We start from the raw sequence: 23102 nt of genomic DNA, 5'->3' as shown, positions 1-23102 counted from the left end.
TTTGCCTGGAGAAAATTATACCTGAAAGACAAAACTCAGGGCAAATATCTCAATGGTCACATTTAATTGTTTGTAATGGTAGCTGCTGTCAGTGGCGATTCTGGAGTGTGATGGGGCCCGAGGCAAAAACTTACAAGGGCCCTCTGCGAAGGAGGATTCTTGTCTCCCGGTGGTGTGAACTCGACTCGGTTACAGCCAGATAAACATATTTGTCTGCTCTGTTAACAAAGTAAACTAATGTTAAACTTCAAAGAATCGTACAGTCTTTGTTTGCCATTTTGTGTAATGAGTTGAAGTGAGACAAAGTTTAATGATGTTAAGTCTTTCTGAAACATAAAAATACAAAGTAAATTTATTGCAAATAATTCACATTTTATGCAGATGTTTTTTTTTACAGTAGATATCACAGCTCAAATGTTTGTGTGTGCTAAACGTTCAATCGTGTCCCCTTAAGGACCGGAAGAGTTTCAGAAACACATAAAGACAGAAACAACTCAACAATGGGTTAATAACAACTCTAATAACACTTTAAAGTTGCATTAACTGGTATTAGATAACATAAATTCACAGTTAGGAAAAAAGGCATGAATACATTTCTCTCACAGTTGGAAAAGTCCTGCGCCGATCAAAAATACATGATCAGAGTTTAAATATCTAGCGGAGACTTTAAAAATCGTAATATTAGCAAGGGGCAATACTATACTGCTCAGTCTTTCACTCTATTTTCAAATAGTGGAGAAAAAAATCTATGAAACCACATTGTATAATACTGGGAAAAAGTCAGGAAAGTTTACGACAAACGTTAAAGGATGGCTGAAGCTTTATGTGTACTTCAACCATTGACTGTATAAAACATGGACGTTGGCCTAATGATGCCCTGTCACTGTTTTCTGAAGAGAGATGTTTTGAAGCTCATCCATGGCGGTCACCATAATGGAAATTCTGTCTCTACCTAACTGTAGATCAATTTAGTAATAGACATAAAGGCGGAGCTAAGGTAGACCCACCTGTCGACGTAACCATGCCCCTTATTATGCAATTTTTTGCATAATTCTTAAACATAATATGATCATAACTGATTAGTTATAGGGAAAAAATCTCCCCTGTTCAGTGTGTACCAATAAAGACATTACCAATTTAGTCCAAAATCATATTTATAACCAGGTTGTAAACATGTCTAATTCTGCTTTAAAAACATACATTTTAATATGGGACCTAATGGGGATACTTAAGGGTTAGGAGCCAGCCTCAAGTGGACATTTGAGGAACTGCACTTTTTTTGCACTTCTGCATCAGCTTCATTTTTTAAAATCAGAAGTTGCTGCTTGGGTTCAACATGTAAGACGCATTATTCCACGATGAGAAATGTAAGTGAAGTCACTCTTCCACATACCTTATCCAAAACTTTGAATCCCTGGAACTACTTCTAAAATAAACAAATGTTTCCTTAGTCTTGGTGTCTTCTTTCCTTCACAGTCTAAAGCCCCATGACATTAGGGAAATTAGTCTGCTGAGAAGTGTAGAAGGATGACTGCAATTTCCGCGTACACTTCAACAACAAGTCTTTGCTGAAATAAAATGCATCAACCAACTACCAAAATATTCAATGCTTCAAATTTCTGTCCTTTGAGAGATGCAACAACCCATGCATGGAGGTCAAACAGTGTCCAAAGAGCCTAACTTTGACCCAACCCAAGTTCATTATCCAATTAACTGATTATTAAAAGTCATATGTAAAAGGTTTGGGACCATTGAGTTTTCAATACTCCAGTGCTTTTTGATGTCACTTGTTTATAATTTTAGTGATCAATAATTTTAGTACTGATCAAAGTACTGAAGCCTTAAAAAAACTTCAGATCTTTAATTTAATCAAATCTGCCACAAGGGAGAGCGCTGTTTTTATGTTACTAAACATCAATGTATTTGTGCAATTAAGACAGTGTGCAGGAGTTTGCCAAGATCATAACCCAATATTAGGCGCCTAGGGCTTGAATTTATGTTCCTGTGGTAGTGAAACTGGTAACGATAGAATTGGATTTGTACTAGAATCACATCAGAGTGGGAAATAAAAGGTTTGCGAGAACCCTTTTTTAGTTCCAAACTGTTAATGACTGCAATGTGATAATTAAGGGAAATTGCTCCCAACCCAATAGTTAGAGACTAAGTTGCTTCTTTTCAAACCAGAATCAGCGAGGAGTTGCTGGTCTGCCGTATCCTTGATCAGATGGTTTGTTGGTGTAATTGTGTAATATTTTAAATGGTTAGCTTGTACCCAGTGAACATCTGAGTAAACACACACACACGTACGCACACACAAAAAACACTATCCATTTAGTACGCTGAATATGTAAAAAAATAAGGCCCAGGTTTAAAATCAGGAATCATCCTTTAACAAGTAATGTTAGTATTTGTATTTTTAACCATAAGATGGACTCATGCCTTTATTCATAACATGTGTCGGCCATAAATTAACACACTGATAAAAATGCAACATTAACAGAAGTATGGACAGAGTATAAATAACTCATTTACAAATTAATTTCTCAATTATTCATATAAAGCCCCTTCGTGTCCAAATATGAAGTGAGCACTGCAACTTTTTTTTTTAAATCACCATCATCAAAATCTTCTAAAAAATCCTTAACATAGAGGCTTTACTCTCAGGAAGTGTGCAGTATTTATAGTATTATTGTACTACTTTTATTTAATACAGATATTAAGAGTTACCACTCTTCTATTCAACCATCCCAAACCCATTTCATTAGTTAGCTAATAGCACCTGATAGCACCTGATGTACTCCTAAAACCTTCTGAAATCTCAGTAATACTTGTATAGTCTCTTATCATACAGCATGATGGCCAATCTAACAGTGAAGGTTTCCACATGTCAGCAGCATTTACTGACATATTCAGTTTAAATGTCTGTCATTTACTCCACTCATCAAACACAATCCAAACAGACGCAGAAATAAGAACGCAACCTACCCAAGCGAAGCCCCTTACAAAATCTTTCTATTGAGTTCAACAAAGCTGATGACTGACCGCCTCTAGTGGCTGTACAGAAAGTCAACGTCAGTGTGGATTATTTAGGTGGACGATTCTGCTGTGCTAACGTGCCTCTGACATCTATGTTTGTTGTAATATAATGCTACCTGTAATCATTTTAGGATTCTAGTTTAGGGCAAGGCTACAAACTTTTGTATTGTTCCCTGGGCAATGTTTTTTTGCTGTACTGGTAGCTAAACTGATTATTTTGCAGATTTATATGGACAGAGGAATTTGTCTACGCTTCTTAACCTGAACACACGATCCCTTCTCAAGAAGAAATGCAGCGCAGAGAAAATTAACTTTTGTTTGGAAGTTATCGGGCTAACAGCTGGCTACACCAGGATGAATGAAAAGATCTCAATTACTATTATAAGACGACAGAGGATGGGTTCCAAGATTGAGCAACCATTTACACATATAGATAACAGTATATAGTCCCTACATCATGATCCAACCAATTATGAACCCATTGACTGATGTCTGACAACTGTTAAGTCGTTAAGGGAAATGACCAAAATTTTGAGCTTATGGCAACCAGAGGATATTTTGATAACTGATGTCGAGGACCAAGATTTCCCCTTCACTGCACTAATCACCGTTTACAGTCCAGTGACAAATTTCAGGCATGAGAAGGAAGTATTACATGAGAGAAGATAAATTTAATTGGATTGTAATTTGCACTCAAATGCAGATAGCTACTAAAGGAATAAATTTAAAAAAAACTAATTTTTTAACAGATAATAGCCAATGGATTCTGAGATTGCATTTTGGCCGACACTTTCTGCTTATTCTGCTAATCACACAGATTGTTTCAATGCATACCACCTATGTACATCTACCTCACTGGTCAATACCATTCTGACTACAAAAACGGAGACCTAAATGCAACAGAACTTTAATCTTGGAACCTAATGGCCGATTGGTGCCACAAGAAATTTTTGGAAATTCAGGACTAGACAGTGGTTTTTCAAAATAGCCATGAAGATGCCCAGGCTAAAAAACATTTTTTTTTGCCCTGGTCATTGTTTACAATTGATATTAATGCTAAAAGAGTGTAAGAGAACAGCTGACAACTACACCCAAATTGTGATTTGCACTCACTAGGAGATATTTTCTATACTGATGAATAAGATGCTAAATTGTCTTCCAATGATAGCCAATGGGTTTGGGGAATACAAAATCCATGGCCAATCAATTACACCTTTTCTGTTCCACACTGACTGTTTTCCTGAAAACAACCCAAGCTTGCTCAAACCTGATTGTTTGATACTTCTTGGCTACAGACTTTGGTGATGCACCCTCATTTCTATTCTGTCCAGTCGTTTCATACTCACCTAGCTCAATTCACTCATTAGCCAATGGGCTTTCTGGCGTGAGGATTCTGGTATTTCATAAAATTGGTGTCACCTGGCCATCGCTCAGGTAACTCCTTAGTGAATCGTCAGCAGAGATCTGATCTCTTTGTACATTGGAGAACACCAAGGCAAAGACTCTTAGCAGTTCAAAACCAAAATGCAGAACACACTTTTGTCCTTTGTTTAAGAGGAAACTATCCTACCACCCAACACCTAGCACCTCAAGTTCCCTTTGATCAACAGCACACATTTTTTGTTTAAAGTATCTTGCTAACTGGCCCTAATTCTCAGTATCTGTAAAAGTGAACCTTAACGCTTCGGAAGGATTCTCGGGCTGGTCCTGGTCCTAATGGCTGAGGTAGTGGGCTTGGTCTCGGTAAGGCCCTTTGTGGAGCCCTTGGAAGTGCTATGACTGTCCTTAGTTGGATCCCCTGGGGTGTCCTTGGAAGAGTCTTTTGAAGCACCTTTGGAGTGATGGGTAGAGTACCTGCTTGCTGGTGAAGTACACTTGGTAATGTGTTTGCTAGTACCTTTGTTGGTACCCTTAGTAGTGTGCTTGGCAGGATAAGTGGCTGGTGGGTCTGGTTGAGTAGAAGTCACTGAGTTGATAGCAGCTTTAGAAACAGTAGTCCTAGCAGCAGCAGCAGCAGCTCTGGCTCTAGATTCAGTAGTCCTGGTGATTGGCTTGGAGAGTGAGGATGAAGCAGGATGGTTTCTCTGGATCCTTTTCTCTCTGACATGTCTGTTAATGACCTGGCTGACCGGGCTGAGTTCACAGTTTGTAATGACCCTTTCTTCAGAGAGCTCCAGAGAAGTGATGCTCTCCAAACTTAACTTTCCAACATTACCCTTGTCCTGTACGACTTCACTAATACTGTCTGTCTGTAATCTCATTTCTTCAACATGGCCGAGAATTTCTTTTCCACAATCTGCATCATGGCTGACATCTTCAACCCCATTTACTTTTTCACAGTCGGTCTCCTTCTGTGGGATCTCAACACTCTCCAATGGGACATCTATATGATTGTATTGCAGTGTCCTGCTCTTCCTTGGTGGGTTGTTGCCCTGAGGATTAACGGGGGTAGGGCTGGTATCTGGTGGGAGGCCTCTCTTCCTTCTGGACACCCTCAGGTTCTCACTTAGCTCTCCAGTGTCAGAGCCATTGGTCAATGGTATTTGAGCCTGAGACCTACTTGAATTTCTTCCTGAGTTCTGGAAACTGCTTAAGGTCTTGGGATTGCTATAGCAATTGGAGACTGTTCTGCGGTGGAGAGGAAGGGGGTGATTGCGATTAAACTCTTTGTTGCTTGGTTGCCTGGAGAGGTGTTTGTTGTTGGTTGCCTTGGTTCTGCTTTGGGGAGGGCCTTTTGCCTTACAGGTACTGCCAGGCCTTGTGGAGGGTCTGGTAGATCCTCTGCTACGGACCACCGTGCTAGGCTTTAAAGGAGGGACTGACCTGACAGAGGAGGTTCTTTGTTGTGAGAATCCAGTCGCCAAGGCCACCTGTACCGGAAAGACATTATGTCAGTGTCACTATTGTAGGGTCTAAATTAGGGCTGTCAGACGAATACATTTAATCTTTATTAAAAAAGTTTTTGTTAAAGGCTTTATATGGATTCTTTGATCCAGCAGATGTCGCCCTTGAGCACCAGCATGAAACCAAAACAACTCGCGCTGCATTGTTGTGTTAGCATGCTAATGCTAGCGATCTTTATTATGCTCATATCTTCACACTGCATGTAAATTTACCTGAAATGAGCGTGATCTAGAAACGCAGTTAAGCAGTGAGTACAGTATGTTATTCTTCTTTTCTCTAGTCCCTCAATTAAACAACTTTTATACACGAGGGGAGGAGTCAGCCGGCCGTCCCGGCGATGTAAACAAACTGAAGATAGGACTCTGAAAACATCACAGACAGTGGGACTCTGGTGTTACACCCATTGTAGACAGTCATGACTCACAGAGTTATTTTCAGAGGATATACTTGATTTATATTACATTTAAGTGTGAAAAATCACATATAAAGCCTGTAACATAATGATGTGGGTAAATTGTCCCAAAGAAAGTCTGTCCACTAAATGTTCTTATTGCTCCTGCTGCCTCAATCAGTTAGTATTGTTGGGTTAAGGTTAAATCCAGCAACTCACTTAAATAACTTTCTTTGTTAAATTCAGTCTTCTAGTGCTGGGAATACAAGAAGACAGCTTTCAGACAGAACAACATGCAGGAGGAGGATCCTACCTTGTTGTTCCTCCTGACCTGTAGGGGGAGCTGGTGAGGTCTCATGAGATGTCGCTCACCTCCCTTCCTCCTGTCCTCCTCCAATCCCTTACTCCTTCTCCTCTGCTGCTCCTCCTCTCTCCTCTGCCTCTCCCTCCTCCTCTCTGCTCGGGCACTCATGGGGCAGAAGGATCCGACCTCTGCAGAACGTCCACTTCCTCTTGGAGGCCGACCGTCCCTCTGCACTGTGGGACGGCAAGAACAAACACAGACAGATGGAGGGAGGGAGGGAGGAAGAAAAGGAAATCACTCTCTCATTCTTCATGTAACTGTATTTCAGTCAATAATTGAATTCATTGTGATGTACCTGATGATCTACTGAGAACCTTCATGTTCTTTCCCTGAGCTGCAGTCCTCTGATTGGTGGAAGGAGAGGAAGTACGATGCTGTGTATTGGCTGGCTCCTTTGCTCGTCCACTCTTCAAGAAGGCCATGTTGCTAGGCAACGCAGATGAACCTAAAATGAAGGTGGAGTTATCTGGACTTGTCAAGTGAATGTGGCTGAAACAAAGTGTAATGAGTTATTTACCTCCATTAGCTAAGATGTGAGTATTTGCAGTGTACCTAAAAAATATTTTCTTACCTCTCAAGCAAAGAAAAGACAGGAAGTCCTCCGTCTTTGGTCGCCGGCGGGTCAGGCAGGTGCCTACAGCACTGTTGTGGCTGTGGTTATTTCGTGCAGATGTCATCAACACTGGAGGTCCCGGAGAGTTGGGAGGGGACTGGGCAAACTTCCTCTGAGCTCGGAGCCTCGGTCTGCACAAAACCACAAACCCATTTAGAACTTTTTTATTTCTTTGCGATTTCATCATCATCATTTATTTTATTCAAATGCTCGGAAAACACATTGAGGGAGAACCGTCATTTGCAGTGGTGCCGAGGTAAAGACAACAGTAGAAAAGAGGCAAGATACAAATAAAACAATGAACAGCAAGAATGAAACAGGAAGTACTCGCAGGGAAAATGATGTCTATGAATACTGACCTCTTGCTTGCAGGATCCTCTTTGTCATGAAGGAGGCTCACAGGGCGGCGCAGTGGAGGACCTGGTCTGCTCTGTAAGGACCGGATCCAGGTCGGACTGGCTGACAGGAGGGACTGATGCCGGCTGAGACCATTAACCACGGGGCCTTTAGAGAGATTATGAAACACTTATTGATCACTAAGAAATGGTCTCAGATAATATGGTTTGGAACAGACGTAAACATAAATATGTTAAAGGTGTAAAAGTTTATTAAGCACAGGAAGTGAGGCGATCAGAAAACAAACTCTAGGAAGAGAAAACTAAGGTGTTGTGATTTCAACATGTTAACCACAGACTGTTTAAAACATGGACTGGTCTCAGTGACCTGGGGAGTTATGAAGCTTTACGATGGCGGTCGCCGGTGTTGTAGTACTTGTCAGGTCTTTGTCTCAAGACCACTTTTTGAAGGTCTCGGGCCTCGGCCTCGTCTCGGAGGCATTTTTACTCGATATTGTCTCGGAATGGGCGGACTACGAGTTGAAATGAAGACCGGTCAAGACCACCACTTAAAGGCTATTTGTCCACGTCATCACTTTGATTAGATGGAAAACGCTTCTTTCTAAAATAACAATTAACTTTAATTCATTCATAGTTCGATTTGAATCCCGATTACGACCGCAACCCTCCCTGTGTAACAGTCTCAATGAGTGACACGCCCCCTGCACACAAGATGATGATTTTTTAGTGATATTTATGGTCTTAATCTTGTCTCAGTCTTGTCCTACCTTGGTATTGGTCTTGACTCGGTCTCGATCCCTAAATGTCTTTGTCTTGCAGCACTCCATTCTCGGTCTCGGTTAGTGTGGTCTTGACTACAACTCTACGACATATTGGAAAGGATTTCTCTACCTCACTTCAGATCAATCTAGTGACAGTCAAAGAAGTGGAGCTGAGGCGGGCCTTGATACTCCTGCCAAAGAGCTACAATGCACCCACCTGTCAGTCAAAGAGGCCACGCCCCTAATTACGCAAATGTATACATTACTCTCAGACCAAGCATAATCAAAAAGGACGAGTTGAACATTCACCCCATGTTCAGTGTGTGCAATTTAAAAGAATGAGCTCCTGAGACCAAATCTGTTTTTATACAGCCGGCCTCACATCAGTTTTATTATTACTGATGGGGGGAAAAAAAAGGGAAACTGAAACAATACAAGAGGAGAGCAGTGTCGCCGATGATGTCACTGACCTTTGAGCTTTGTGGGAGTTTGTGACCTCAGTGTCCGGGCCGGGGCAGGTGTGTGCGGCGGCGTGTGTGTGTTCCTCACCGAGTGTTTGTGCTGTGTGTTGTGTTTGTGTTTGAGCAGTGACGGACTGGTCTGCGTTGTGTGTGAGCGTAGAGTTCTGGTTGTCGCTGAAGTCCTCTGGAAAACATGCGAGTCCTGAACAGTGTCAGATTGTGTTTGTGTTGTGTTACGCAGTGTGTGTGTGCATTTAGTTTTTGGTGTGTGTGCATCCTGAGACGGCTGGGCTTTATGCCCTTTGTTGTTGTTGTTGTTGTTGTTGTTGTTGTTGTGTTCGTGATGGTGCGGATGTTTGGAAACGTGTTGATTTTTCAGCGTGTGTGTGCTCGTTGGTCTGTGTGTGACTTTCTGCTGCGGCGTTTGCACGCTCTGTCGAGTGTTCGGTTGCGTCGGCGTCTTTTGCGGAGCGTGCAAGAGTGTGTTTTTGGGAGTGCGTTTGTGTGCACACGTGTGTATGTGAGAGTGTTTGTGTGTGGCACGGTTTGTGTCTCTGAATTCCCTGAGGGAGAGGAACAGAACCTTCCGGACCAGACGCTCTTCACACCACGGCATCCCGTCACTGATGTCCTGCAGATAGCACAAAAAAATCAAAGAATCATGTAAAAGTTAAATATTTATCAAAAATAGAAAAAGTAGTTGAAAGGTGTTTTGAAGTCCCTCAGAAGTTGTTGTTAAAAAACGCTGTGAGCTTCAATAACCAGAGCATGTAAGATAAAGACTGAATAAAGGACATTTACATATTTCTTTTTGATGATGTTGCGTTTTGGTCTGTCTGTACTCATCTTGTCCAGCACACGCTGAGCGGCACATGAAGTACAGAAGAATCTCTCGTTCTCTTGGTTTTTTTCTCTACAGGTGTGGAAATCCCTGCGTGCAATCCTGAGAAGAGGAGAGAGAGAAAATCTGTTCAAATAGAAGGACTACAAACAGATTTATACCAAACTTACAGTGAATATAATAAAATGTTCTGTGAAACTTCAGATCACATTTATTGCATTGGTCGAAAAAAAAAGCCAGTGTTACTGCAGACAAGAGAAGAGACATGCCTGTTTCTCAGCATCATTATCAATATGTGGTCATAGTGTAAAGAAATTGCACATATACTGTTACAATGCAGGATGCACAAACTAAACGTGTGCAAAGTTTCAGATCATGAGGTAGACATATGTTGGAGTAATCCCAGGATGAGTCTGCAAAGGGCGCTAAAGCCGCTTATTTTGCAAATCACACGTTAGTTTTTCGATATGAAACAAATAATTTAAGGGGAAGGCTTCAAGCCTCTATGTAAGCGGTTAAAACCTCTTACATAGGCTCTCTTCTCCTAGCACTGGAGAGCAGCCCTCCCCTGGCAGCCCTGCAGCGTTGTGCCCTCCTGAAGGCTTCCAGAGAGCTGGCCAATCAGAAGCAAGTGGGCATAAGGGGAGGGGGGCCTTAAAGAGACAGTCGGCTGAAATGAGGGATATTACTGACGCCCAAGACTTGTGTAAATCAGTGAAACTTCTTGTGATGAAAGATACAACAGAAAACTTAAAGAACTTAGTTTTTTTTCGATTCTCTGATTTTTTGAAATTGTCAAAATCCAAAACAAAAAACGCCAACCAGAATTTACATTTTTAGACACTTCAAATCTATTATTACCCCTTTACCTTTTCTGAAGATTGTTTCCTTTTTAATATAGGGTTCAGAGCTCGGTTCAGGGGTAGACCAGAGACTCCTGCGTTTGGCAGGGCAAACGAACTGCTTTAGTTGAACTGGACTTGCGTGCGAGTTACTTAAACAAGAGGACAAATCACTAAATTGCGAAAGCGTTTTGATTGAGTAATTTGTCTACCCGTTTTATTCTTATTACGCGAAAACATTTTATAAATTGCGCAGGCTTTTTAGTAACTTTATTCAAAGAAATCAAACTGAACTAACTCACGTGCAATTTATAAAACGAGCGCAGAAATACAAATAAAATGATAAAAGAAATGACTAAATAAAGTGTGCAACTTATATTGCATGTCACCTTTCGGGCTCCGTATGACACAGATATGGTTAGATTTCTACTTTTTGTCCTATGGAGGTTGAGATATTGTGACACTCCTAATTAACATATTGTTATTTTCTGTGAATTGAAACTGTGATAAAAAGCAGAAGTTTAAACTGTCCATGATGCCACAGGTTAACGCAGTAAGGCCAGGTGTGCAGGTCTGGTGACACACCTTCCTCTATTTCTCCTGACTGACAGGTCACCAATTACAATATGCTGCTTTTTCTTTTGACTGCTGCTGAATCCATGACACTCACTCACCCGGCTGAGAACAGATTTAAACACATAAGAAGGTGCTGGTAATTTAATTGGGTTAACAAGAAGCTTCCTCTTTAACCAGAGAGAGCCCGGCACATAATCAGAACCCGGGTTGATGAGGAGAGTCCGGCCTACATTGGCTCCATCACACCGCCACACGGCTCCGTCTGTTACCGTGCAGACTGCTCGGTGTCGGTACATGCACGACAGTCTGATCGGTGTGTACATCCCTGCAGACTTCTGACAGTACATGTGTGAGAATATTAAAGCGGATTTCTCCGTTTAACTGAAACAAAGCAGCACATGAACACGTTATTCCCTCACCTCCCTCCTGCAGGATCACCGGCCTACATCCTGAGATACACCGTGAGGGGATCAGACCCGCTCACACAGCAGAACCCCTGCGGCAGGCACCGACACGGTCAACCCCAACCCCCGGCTCCCCGGCGGGTCTTTATCCACCGAGCCGAGCCGCTCAGAGTCCACACCTGCACGGACTGTTCGGCTGCAGGGAGGCGGCACTCTGCGCTCCTGTCAGCCGCCGTTTCAGAACCAAGGCCAGCCCCGGTTACATCTCACTGCGCGTCTATTACCGTGACTACGACCCGTCCAGACAATGAGGGACTTCCTGGTGGCTCCCAGAGCATTAATGATGCATTGGTCATGTGACACGGAAATCGACCGAGGTCCCCGATCCCTGGAGAGCTCTTAAAGGCCGACTACCTGATTTCATCGTTAGCCCCCCCTCCATCCAGTCACCACCCCCAAATCAGTCCGTAAAACCCTACAAAAACAACTACAGCTAACGTTTGAATTCTGATGCGCGTCTATACGTGCAATTAAGGTAAACGCGCTTCCAGCTTCCGAAATGTCAGCAATTTTTTTTATTAAACATTTCTTGCAAATTTACAAATGTAAAAAAACAAATACAAAATATGGTTACATTCTGTATAGAATTGCCAAGGGAAACAGCTGTCATGTCAATAATTAACAGTACATAATTTTAACATGTAGAAATGAAATGACAATGTCTTAAATGAATATAAGAAAAAAATAAAAAATAAATAAAATAAGATAAACAATGAATCAAATATAAGGGAATATCAGTTTTCAGTTTCTATTTCATTGGGAAAGTTTCTTCAAAATATCATAAACTGTTTGTGCTATTTTTCCTTTTACAAATTTTAAGGACTTGAGGTACAATTTAAATTCATTCAAAAAACAGACAAATTTGGGGGATGACTTTAAAAATCTAGTTTTGTGTATGAATAATTTTGCAGCAATTTTTCACGGAATAAATGATCGATACTTTGATATATCGATCAAGAGAAGATTCATTCACATCCACTGGGATCTTCTTTAATTGTTTAAGGATTGTAGGATTCCCAATTATGAATCATTTGTCATAATCTGAGCATGGTAGACGGACAGGAAGTGTGCAGGTCAATTAGGGGAATTTAGTACCATTTTATATTTTTATCTTCCCTAATTTAATTTTAAAAAGTGCTTGTATTATTTTTGCTTGTTTGTTAATATTATTTCCTAGAAGTTCTGTGTGAGGTTTATTCAACGATGATGAAGTTTGATATTCAATAACCCTAAATGAAGTTGGAAAAATTACATTGGAACAAGGAATGGGCAAAGTTTTAAAGATTTATTGAAGAAACTTGTTATTAGCCGTCTTATCAGATCGGCACTGATCACAAAATTCTTGATTTAAAATACCCAGCTTGGTTACAAACTTTGCAGTTTAGAAAATCTAAATCTAAAAGTCTATTCACTTTTAAAACAACTTTCGCAGATGAGATCCATGGATGTATTATTGAAGTGGAAGATTCCTGTTCATTCATATGAAAGCTGCTCAGATGTGCATGAAGAAAAATAAGTCTGGCCTTTCAAGTTCACAAGTACCTGGATCTCCAGGGTACTTTTACATGTGGAAGTCAGACTTTTTTGGGGCACAGTCCTGCAGCCCTGATGCACTTTTATTAACCTGTAAAAGGGTTATTTAGGGTGTTCATATTGGGAAGTTGATGCACACTGTCTGCCTACCCCACATAATGGCAGAGCTAAAATGTTGGACAAGGAGGGCATCACTCGTAAGAAGAAATATTTAAAACATGTTTAAGCCTCTCAGTGAAACATGAACCAGCTGAAGGAATGAGTGAACTTTGTATCTCGTACCCTGTGCCCTAACTCTCAGGGAGATCTTTTGGAGAGTGCCCAAAAGCACACAATTAATCCACAGGGGTACCTCAGGGGTCAGTGCTCAGTCCCCTTCTCTTCTCCATATACACCACCTCACTTGATGCAATGATCCGCTTTCATGTCTTCTCATACCACTGCTATGTTGACGATATCCAGTTCTTGCTGTCATTCACACCAGACAACGTAACAGTCTCAGAAAGAATTTAAGCATACCTTGCTGATATCTCTAAATGGATAAATGAACACCACCTTCAACTCAACCTCTCAAAGATTGAGTTCCTTCCAGTCCATCCCAGCCAGTCCATCTATTCAACCACAGAGAAACATTGGCATAACCAATCCCATGCCAACAAAGTAGTAAACAGCCATGGCTCTGAAAACAAAGTTTTTATTTTCATTAATCAGGCAAGGATAAAAAATCCAATTTTGTTATACTTTTCAGTTCAACCTTTTTGGTCCCACTCACAATGAATTCACCAGTAACTTGTGTGTGCGTGTGTGTGCGTGTGTTTTTCCTATGTCTAAATATTCAGATTCACCTTACAACAGTGGTGTCCAAACTTTTGGTTAAACAACAGTCCGCTTGTTTGCAAAAACTTTGAATACGTTTGTTTTTCATAGTTTACAAAAAAAATGGAAAATAGTAAAAGCTGTAGATTTAAAAAAAAACAACAACAACAACATACATGTTACTGAACATTTTATATTTTAGGAATATTGTTCAGCCCTTGCTAACATGAAAAAGAAAAATAAGATAATGTGCCAATCTTAATCAAGGACAATCAATCAATCAAGGACAGCCCTGCCGTACAACTTCGTTGTGTCCAATCACTCAGCAGGTGAGCAGGTGTTTATAATGGTGAGTCGCACGTTCAGCTCAGGTCAGACCTCTTCGTGCTCTTCATCGCGTCATGTCGCTGGTCGCGTGCCTTCTCTGGACTGTGTTCAGTGGGTCACTGGGAGGTCCGGTTCAGGTGACTAATTCTCCATTCTACCACCTGCCCATGTTCCTGGACGCACCAGAGCCGGTTGTAGCGCAGGAGCTGTTTCTGCCGGTCCCTCATAGGAGACCTGTCCCCGCCGGGATCACCTCGCTGCTGTTACCGGTGAAGAGACCGCAGCAGAGCGTGCAGGGGACCGGTCCACGCGCTGTGGAGGTCTTCTGTGGGGGTGATCAGATATTTGTGCGCGTGGACCGCTTCCAGGTGCGCTCCTGGACCAACCCGTACCTGTTCAGACTGGGAACATGCCGAGTCAGCAAAGTCAGCCCGCGTTTTCTTTATTTCCATGACAGACTGACAGAGTGTGGAGGAGAGTCACAGGTAAGGACGCGATGTGGATTTCCTTGTTGTTGATATGTTTGATGATGAAGAAATTCGCCGTTGAGTCTGACTTGCTTTCAAAGAGTATAATTTTATTTAAGCAAGAAACAGAGTCACTGGTCACGTCTGACCAGGAGGATCAAGAAGCCAAATAATGATCTCTCCCGAACATACAGAGACAATCGCCTATATGCATCTAAACATCTGCTTTTCGTCATGGGTCATAAAAAACATCATGTAACGCATCCATATTTGGCAATACTCCTACACAACACCTCAATGTAAACATTCAACTTGAGGGGACTCCTAAATCTCCTTCAGATACAAACTCTCTCCAGATGTGCACGTTATAAACTTAAAGGAGCAGTATATTATCTCTGTCCTAGTTACGTCAGACACAAACACCATGCTTTTACTTTGAAATGTCCATACTGATACATTGAATTCAATCAGATCAAAAGTTAAACCAAAGTTAAATGATCTTATTTTATTTATTTGTTAGGGACAGTGCATATTAATGAACAGCTGTAACAATTACAGCTGGAAAAATGTCAGATTATAGCAGAAGTGCTGGTTTCCATCTGTTGTCCCTAGGCAGGGAACAAAGAAAGATAAAATACAAAGGCACAAGTGACACAAGACAATAATAGAGGTTAAAGGTGGTCACAGACTTGGTTTTCTTTTATCCACTGTTTGAGGTGTGTTTTGAAGATTGCATATGTTTGAGTCTCTTACTGTGAGTGGGAGAATATTCCAATATGTAGTTCCTTTGACTGACAGAACAGTTTGTCCGAATGTAGTGCGTCTGTATGGGACCTCACAGTCTCCTCGGGCTGTGGCCCCTGGTGCCGATCCCACTGGCAGACTTGAGCTTTATAAAGTCCTTCAAAGGAGGAGGAGCAAGTCTGTGCAAAATTTTATATATAAAACTTGCATTTTTAAAATGAACAAAATTATGATCTGCATTGGTCTTTAAAGTTGGTGTCTATTGGAAACATGTAGGCTAGACATGTGCAGAATTATAGCTTTAAAAAAGATATAAAGCCTATATGTTCTAGCCAAACTAACAATTTAAAACTTCAAATTAACACTTAACTAACTTATCAAATCAGATGTACATGAGCAAGTCCTGCATGTGTACAGTTACACTGAAATATAATTTCAAACATTGTAATTTCATCAATTAAAATTTTACTTGTAACATGTAAAAAAAAAATATATATATATATATATATATATATTATTTTACAAACAGCTGGCACACAGAAAAAGAAAATATTTATAAAGTAAGAAAAGAAACAGACTTACTAAATTCCACAAACTCTCCAGTGCCTAGTTGGTGACGTGTGCAGTTAGCCTACTTTCCAGTTGAGTGACCATCACGCATGTTTGATAGCTGCGTTTGAGCGATCAACACAATGAATGTGTTTATCTTCATCTATCTCTAAACATCGAAGATAGATTTAAGATATCGGCGGATAAATCGGTAAAAAGGACTTGAACTCTCCTTGAAAGAGCCTTCTCATAAAGACCTTTTCCCTTAAACCACTGCTTTTAGATCTTGTTTTATGCTTAGGTTCTTAACTCTGATTTTACCTTTGACTATTGCCACTGTTTTTATGGTTTTATTGAAATTGTAGCACTTTGAGATTTTCGTTGAAATGTAAAGTGTGTTATAAATAAAATGTATTATTATTCTCCTCATATTGATATCAGTTTCTGTCCCAAAAATCCCATATTAGTCGGGCAAAATGATTCCCAGGTTTCATAATACTAGAATCTCCCTCTTGATGATGAAATCCACATTAAGATCTTTAAAAAAAAATGATTGGAAAGCTGAATTTAATCATTTCTGATTTGTGCCTCTCAGATTGTTGGTGGGCAGCTGGTGTACTCCTTCACTCTGTCTTATACTCCTCCTCCTCCACAAGGCTTTGCCATCAGAGTCATACCTCTGACACTTCCCATTCACTGCCATTACAACAGGTAACTATTACAACTATTGCATTAGGCCCTTGAGCATCGTACTGCTCAGTTTGGTCTCTTGTGTCTAAAGCTTCTATTCTGTTACCCGGTGTCCTGCAGAGGGTCTGCAGTCATTGAGACCTTTAGTCCACATTCAGAGATAAAGAGGCTTCTACAGGACCTCGAAGTGATGAAGTGAGACTGAATGAATTGGTGGAAAGAATAGCCAGTGTTACTGCAGAGAAGTGAAGAGACGCACCTGTTTCTGAGAATCACTATTAAAGGGGTCATATGCTTTTTCTGGTTTTATATGCTCTTTAGTGTGTTTTCCATGTGTCCTGTGCTTCTCCTACGTCCTCCTGTTGGCTGCAGCGTTGGCTGCAGCATTAGCTGCATGTAACGCTCGGTTCTAGCCCCCCTCGAAAAACATTTGCCAGTGTGACGTCTTGTCAGTGTGAGATCACTGATCTGAGCCCATTGGCTCGTTGTGGTAAGCCCAGCAGCTCATGTTGCACGCCCGTTAACTTCTGTCGCACGCCCACGATATGAGGTAGCCTGCGATAGCACAGTAGTGCTAAGGCGCTAATGTTTTTGCTCCCCTCAGCGCCAAAGTGGCTGCATTCCCAATATGGTTAAAGGGGCGGGACATTTCCGGGAACGGTGCTGAGCCGACAGGCCGACCAATCAGATCAGACTTGGCACACGTGGGGACTCTGAACGTGGGCACTTCAGAGCCATGGAGAGAGAGTCAGAAGCGAGCAGGTGCATGGAGCGGCAGTTCATGAAAACAGACACTTTTTTTAGAGCTTTAGCTTTTGTGAACATACTTTAGTAGGTACATAGATTAAATATATGAACCCCAAAAAGGGCAGAATATGACCTCTTTAAAGTTGGGTCATGGTGTTAAAAAATATCTTAAAGTTGACGTGCTGTTCTGATCCCCATCTTAAAACTCATGTATAGTGTTTGTCCACACTAAATGTGGATAAAGTTTCAGCTCATGAGGTAAACACAGTTTAACATTGGGGTAATCCCAGGATGAGTCTGCAGGGGGCGCTAAGTGGCTTGTTCTGCAAATCACAGCATAGTTCGCTGATATGAAACTGAGAATTTCACAAGACAGCGTTGAGTTATGTAAGCCGGTGAAGTCGTTTACATTAATTCTCTTCTCCCAGCACTGGAGAGCAGGACTCACCTGGCAGCCCTGCAGCATTCTGCCCCCCCCCCCCCCCCCCCCCCCCAGAGAGCTGACCAATCAGAAGAAAGGGGGCACGTAGGGGAGGCTGAAATCAGGGTTTTTACTGAAGCCAGTATATCAGTTTTTTGAGAGCTGTAAAGCTGCTCTACAGGTTTCACAGACTGACATGAAAGGTGAACATGGGATCTTTAAAGCACAAAGTCTAATTGTGATATCTGTTTCAGGTTTCACTACTTGTACAAAGTCGGCTTCAGACCTCAAGTCCAGCACAAGACGATTCTGAAGAGCATCAGGAGTAAACTGAGCTTCAGCCTCACCGTCTGTAACGGTAACGTTTATGCATGATGACATGTTAAAGGGGTGTTTTGATATTTTTAGAATATAGGTCCTAATGTTTGTACAAACTCTATAGGGTCTAGAATGTCTTAATGGGGTAATTTACATGCAGACATTTGAGTGATGGGATGATATCTTGGAGAGGATAATATGTGACCTTTTAAAACTAAAGCCTGTTGCTTTCTGAAAGATGGATTTTCATTTATTCGACAGAGCATTGGGAGCCTGTCCCTGCGGGTCAAGAGTTCGTTTTGGGGGAGTTGGTGTATTTCATTGCCCAGAGCAGAGTTCTATTAGCTGGAGAGAGTCTGTACGTGGACTCCTGCTATGCCACCAGCTCCAAAGACCCGCACAGCCAGCCCAGAGTCGACATTATCACCAACTATGGGTGTGTTTTTAATCAGTAACACATGATACAGATGGGTTTTATTTTTTATTTTACTGTCACTACTCTGCTGCTTTACATGAGCTTCTTGTGTTTGACTGCAGCTGTATGACAGACAGCAGGAGGGAAGGCAGCAGCTCATACTTTCTGTCTGCAGGGGGCGCCGTGCTCAAGTTTTCTGTGGACGCTTTACTCTTCAGGGCGGTCTCACAAGTAAGAAACAATCTAACAGCACACACACTTTTTTTAATTTTAATTTTTTTTACACTTATTCTGACTGGAAATTTCCACAAAAAGTCACAAGTGTAAATAATTTATACTTTTTTTGAAGCCTTTGTTTTGGTTATTTTCTCCCATGCGTTTCACTGAATATCTGTTCTGTTGTTTCCTGTTTTGGTTACAGGTGTTGTATCTCCACTGCTCGATGTCAGTCAGTCTCACTACCTCTTACGTCTCAAAGTCCTGCAACTACAACACCACTGCTGGCAGGTAAGCTTGAGTGAAACTGAACATCACATCATTCAAGAATCTCTAATATTTGTTTGTACGTTTTAAGAGAGGAAATTTAGAATCCTGCATAGACATGGAAATAACTAGCATAGTCATTTTTAAGAGGGTGTTATGATGTCATGGTTTTACTACAAATCAAGCCTGATGATGCCCTACTCTTGATTGTGATTAAGGCACAAAGATGCACCTAGAAAAACCTTCACTTCTTCTCCAAGTTTCAAAAAGTCTCAGAGCTCCCCAAAACATGTGTGAAGTTTCTTGTTCTAAATCCACTCTGATCCTGTATTTGATCATGTCTATAAACCCCTCTATTTCAGCCCTGCTCAGAACAGGCTGTTTCTGTGTCTGTACCTTTAAATATGTAAATGAGCTGTGTCTGACCACACCCCCTCTCTGGAAGACGCTTGGGTGTACTAGGTGCATTCTCGCTCCATGTCCCATTGTTTACGGTGGGAAGGCAGACTCAGAGGGCAGAACAAACACCTAGCTGTGGGAGTGACACCCACCTGGGGGAGGGGCTACTGCCCTTTGTGATGTCATGAAGGGAAAATTTTCAAACGGCCTGTTTCAGCGAGGAGAGGATGGTCTTTTCTCATAAGTGTGAAGTATATTTTGCGTCATATGTGACCTTTTATATCAACATTTTCTTTTGTACCCAATGTTGGCATCAAATTGTTAGTTTGAGCACTAAAATTGTCAAACTTCCCCACGTTGTTGTTCTGATACTAAGGATTCTGTTTTGTCACTTCACGCCTGTAGGTGGGAGGAGCTTGAAGCCTCGCCCTCAGTGTGCTCGTGCTGTGACTCCACGTGCACCGATGGACAGGACGGTGAGTTCAGAACCTCCAATGTTGAAAATTGAAGTCAATGTGGAGGTGTAGAAAACTGCAGTACCTCGATTGTCCACTTGAGGCTGGATCCATAAGCCTCAGAAGTCCCACTAACAACCATATTAAAATATTATTATTATTTTTTTTTACAGAAGATTAAACATGTTTACAACCTCAATTATGGTTAAAAGTAATATTTTGTTTTCTTTCAGTGATTAAGAACACAGTCAGCAGTCAGGGCTGGTTCATCGGACAAAACGCCGAACAGAAACCGAGAATGAGGGCGAGTTCTCTCCAAGCAGACGAGCAGAGAGAGGAGGAGGAGGAGGAGGAGGAGGAGAAGAAGGACGATGTAAGGATTAAGGAGGACTTTAGAAAACTGCGGTCTTTGCCACCGGAGACAAATATCAACAGCGATGAGGGGAAAGACGAAGCGGTTTCTGAAAAGATGCCTGAGTTAGATGAGAGGAAGGAGTGGAGGAACAGTTCTGCAGTCAGCCACCAGGGGGAGAGAGAAACAGAAGAGGAGGTGAAGCAGGAGGACAACCAGATGAAAGAATTGGAAGCAGACGTAATCATTTTGTCAGAGCAGACTGAGAAAGCGGGAAATGAATCAGTCTCTGGTGCATTAAATAGTTCTGAATTCATTGAGAAAAGCAGCATTAATGTGCAAAGAGATTATTCTGGAAACAAAACTTTCTCTGCAACAAATTCCAGTTTTGTCATTGATTCTTTCAACACAAGTTCCCCTGCTGGAAATGTTTCCACAGCTGCAGCGCTTTGTCCCGAAGGTGATCACATGAATTGTAGTTCTGCCGACGACGGGGTTGAAAGTTATCCTTCTGGTTCCACGAATGCAGCTGTTGGTGCCGATCTCCCGTCTAAAGATAGAGCTCCATCTGATCTCGGTAGATCTGGTTCTGTTTGGGATTCAAGCGTCCGAGCGAGTCCGCTTGGCAGTGGACTTGAGACCTTATCTGAGTCAGAGCAGGCCAAGTCTGCTAATAAATCATTTGACACAGAGTCCAGCCAGATAGCAGAGCTGGCAGACGACTCTGAGGACAGTAAAGGACCGGACGGAGATGATGAAAAGCTTCACAGTCTACCGATCAGAGAGTTAGAACCAGATTCTCATCCTGCCGGGTTCAGTGGTCTAATCAGCAGGTTACTCGGCAATTCTGGTTTTGAGTCTGGACTGAAAGACGATGAAGCCCTTCATCACCTGGGTCAGTTTACTGAAGCAGCAGAGCCCCAGAAAGAGTTTCCTGGAAGAGCACACAGTCTGAGTTCTGGTCTTGTTGGATCAGAGCAGCAGGACAACCCGGGTCATTCCTCTGTGGTGACGGTGACTGAATCCTTTCCCAGCTCCGAGAGCAGCAGCATGTTTGACTGGAAGTGGGCGGTGGCCAAGTCTGATTGGGGTTTAGAGTACATGATGAAAAAGCCGATGGAGGGCTAAATGATTTACAGAAACCAAAAGTTTTGGATTTGCTCCGGTTGACGCTGTTGGCCCGCAGCAGTGAACCAGGCTGTTATGGTTGAAGGTAATGACAATGTGTGTCTGCTGAAGGTGCTTGTTCTTGTCACAGAGGATCAGATTGTCATGACAACACAGATGAAACTTTGTGTTGTTTGAACAAGAAACCGCTGTTGCTCACTGTCCTTCGAAGACACCAGACTAACATTAACAGGACTTTTACCTCCCAGAACTCAAGATTAACAGCTGCCTGGATCAGTTAGTTCATATGTTATGTGTTGGATCCAAATGCCAAGGTCAGACAATAGCGCAAATGAAACAACTGATCGAGGCAGAAATAGACGAGCAACTCTTCTGCTCTGTGAGGGGAAAATGACCGGTTTTGTCAATGCCGCCTGTTGTCTCTAGAGAGAGTGACGTAACGGCTGTTTCTGATTTAAAGGAACATTAAAGGTCTCTCTGTCAGGATCCTTTATGTAACGTCGGACACTTAGCAATTTGAATTGGAAGTGTTTGCCTTTTAGGATGAAGTCGCAGCCATTACAGTTGCACGGTTGCTTTCAAGGCAAATAAAACATTTTGTCAATCAGCAGTTTTTTTTTTTGTATGGAAGTCCTTTTTATTATAACGTTTTCTCAAGAGAAATTAACTCGCTATCACGGGGGAACCCTGCGTTGATATTACAAGATAAGTGGAGATGTTGTTCTTGTCACAGCAACATGGCGCAAAATAAGTACATTACATGCATGTCAACATGGAGTGTTTGTTGTTTAGACGCCAAATCACTAACAATAGAGTGCAGGATTTAAAAACGACAGGACCTCCCTAAAAAAGAACCTAAGTGTTGATGAACCAAATATGGATTATTGTGTTTACTCTGCTGAATATCTGGACCCGGGTTGGACTTTCAGTCTTACTGTCAGCATTGGAACTCAACAAAACGCTGGAGAAACCGTTGTTCATATGGCTGTCATCATGTAGATAATGTAGATCACTATTAAACTCCTCGCTGAAAATCTACATCAGACTGTGACATCATTTTTAATCTGTGTGGGTAAAGCTCGTTAGTGAGAGCTTGTTTTTTACCATTTTAAAGGACGTCTGGAAGTATCCCCAGCTTCTGAAAATATTACTAATATAGGCTAAGACTTATTGATCACCAGAGGAGAAATTCGGGTGTTGCGTTGGCACAAAGACAAGGAGCAGTAGGTAGTCGGAGCTGCTGAAAAACAAGCTGCCAACTCGCAATGCTCAGAAGGATTTTGTTTATGCACTTTTTTTATTTACAACTTATCAAATTCACCACTTTTTTTTTTTTTTAATTTACTTGTTCTCTGAAGTCAGAACACATGATAACTGGTCTCATATCAGGCAAACTAAGGGGCGTCCAAAACGGCGGTGTGGGGGGTGAACATCAGAACTGAAGAATCTATTGAATCTTATATAAAATCGCTGCTTAAGACAAACCTCAATGTTGGTTTTAATACAAGTTGAGCTTGACATGTTATTATGCTCCTCTCTATTTTATTGAGCTTTTTTTTTTTCATATTCATCTTTTTATATAATTTTTTTTTAACCTGTGCAGCGCTGTGTCTACCCAGCTGGGTTTTTTTTCAATGGGTTGCAGAAAG

At 41.6% G+C, this 23102-nt stretch overlaps 2 protein-coding genes across 2 annotated transcripts; one reads left to right on the top strand and one right to left on the bottom strand.

Annotated features, from left to right (window-relative positions):
• Positions 1–334: 334 nt before the first annotated feature.
• On the bottom strand, positions 335–12028 carry LOC109999522 (protein Jumonji). The gene is made up of 8 exons (XM_020654580.3): positions 11565–12028; positions 9688–9829; positions 8896–9517; positions 7668–7812; positions 7267–7439; positions 6991–7140; positions 6645–6868; positions 335–5906 (listed from the first exon to the last, which is right to left on the bottom strand). The coding sequence occupies exons 2-8, from the start codon at positions 9730–9732 to the stop codon at positions 4713–4715; spliced, it is 2553 nt and encodes an 850-aa protein (XP_020510236.2). The 5' UTR covers positions 9733–9829; positions 11565–12028; the 3' UTR covers positions 335–4712.
• Positions 12029–13887: 1859 nt separating this feature from the next.
• On the top strand, positions 13888–22491 carry LOC109999516 (uncharacterized). The gene is made up of 8 exons (XM_020654575.3): positions 13888–14770; positions 16641–16756; positions 18158–18261; positions 18483–18657; positions 18759–18867; positions 19058–19143; positions 19924–19994; positions 20207–22491. The coding sequence occupies exons 1-8, from the start codon at positions 14360–14362 to the stop codon at positions 21451–21453; spliced, it is 2319 nt and encodes a 772-aa protein (XP_020510231.2). The 5' UTR covers positions 13888–14359; the 3' UTR covers positions 21454–22491.
• The last annotated feature ends 611 nt before the right edge of the window (positions 22492–23102 follow it).

The sequence above is a fragment of the Labrus bergylta genome, chromosome 8 (assembly GCF_963930695.1).
Source record: "Labrus bergylta chromosome 8, fLabBer1.1, whole genome shotgun sequence".
In the NCBI taxonomy this organism is placed as follows: Eukaryota; Metazoa; Chordata; class Actinopteri; order Labriformes; family Labridae; genus Labrus; species Labrus bergylta.
The sequence above is the reverse complement of the archived record's forward strand: the minus strand, read 5'-3'. Positions and strand labels throughout refer to the sequence as shown.

What these genes read in the sequence shown, in the direction of transcription:
- LOC109999522 (XM_020654580.3), bottom strand. Translation starts at nt 9,732, where the DNA reads ATGAGTACAGACAGACCAAAACGCAACATCATCAAAAAGAAATAT. An exon ending in ACATCATCAAAAAGAAATAT is followed by an intron (nt 9,518 to 9,687) that starts GTAAATGTCCTT and finishes TGCTATCTGCAG; the next exon opens with GACATCAGTGACGGGATGCC. An exon ending in GTCTTTTCTTTGCTTGAGAG is followed by an intron (nt 7,141 to 7,266) that starts GTAAGAAAATAT and finishes CCTTCATTTTAG; the next exon opens with GTTCATCTGCGTTGCCTAGC.
- LOC109999516 (XM_020654575.3), top strand. Translation starts at nt 14,360, where the DNA reads ATGTCGCTGGTCGCGTGCCTTCTCTGGACTGTGTTCAGTGGGTCACTG. An exon ending in AGTGTGGAGGAGAGTCACAG is followed by an intron (nt 14,771 to 16,640) that starts GTAAGGACGCGA and finishes TGTGCCTCTCAG; the next exon opens with ATTGTTGGTGGGCAGCTGGT. An exon ending in CAGCCTCACCGTCTGTAACG is followed by an intron (nt 18,262 to 18,482) that starts GTAACGTTTATG and finishes TTTATTCGACAG; the next exon opens with AGCATTGGGAGCCTGTCCCT.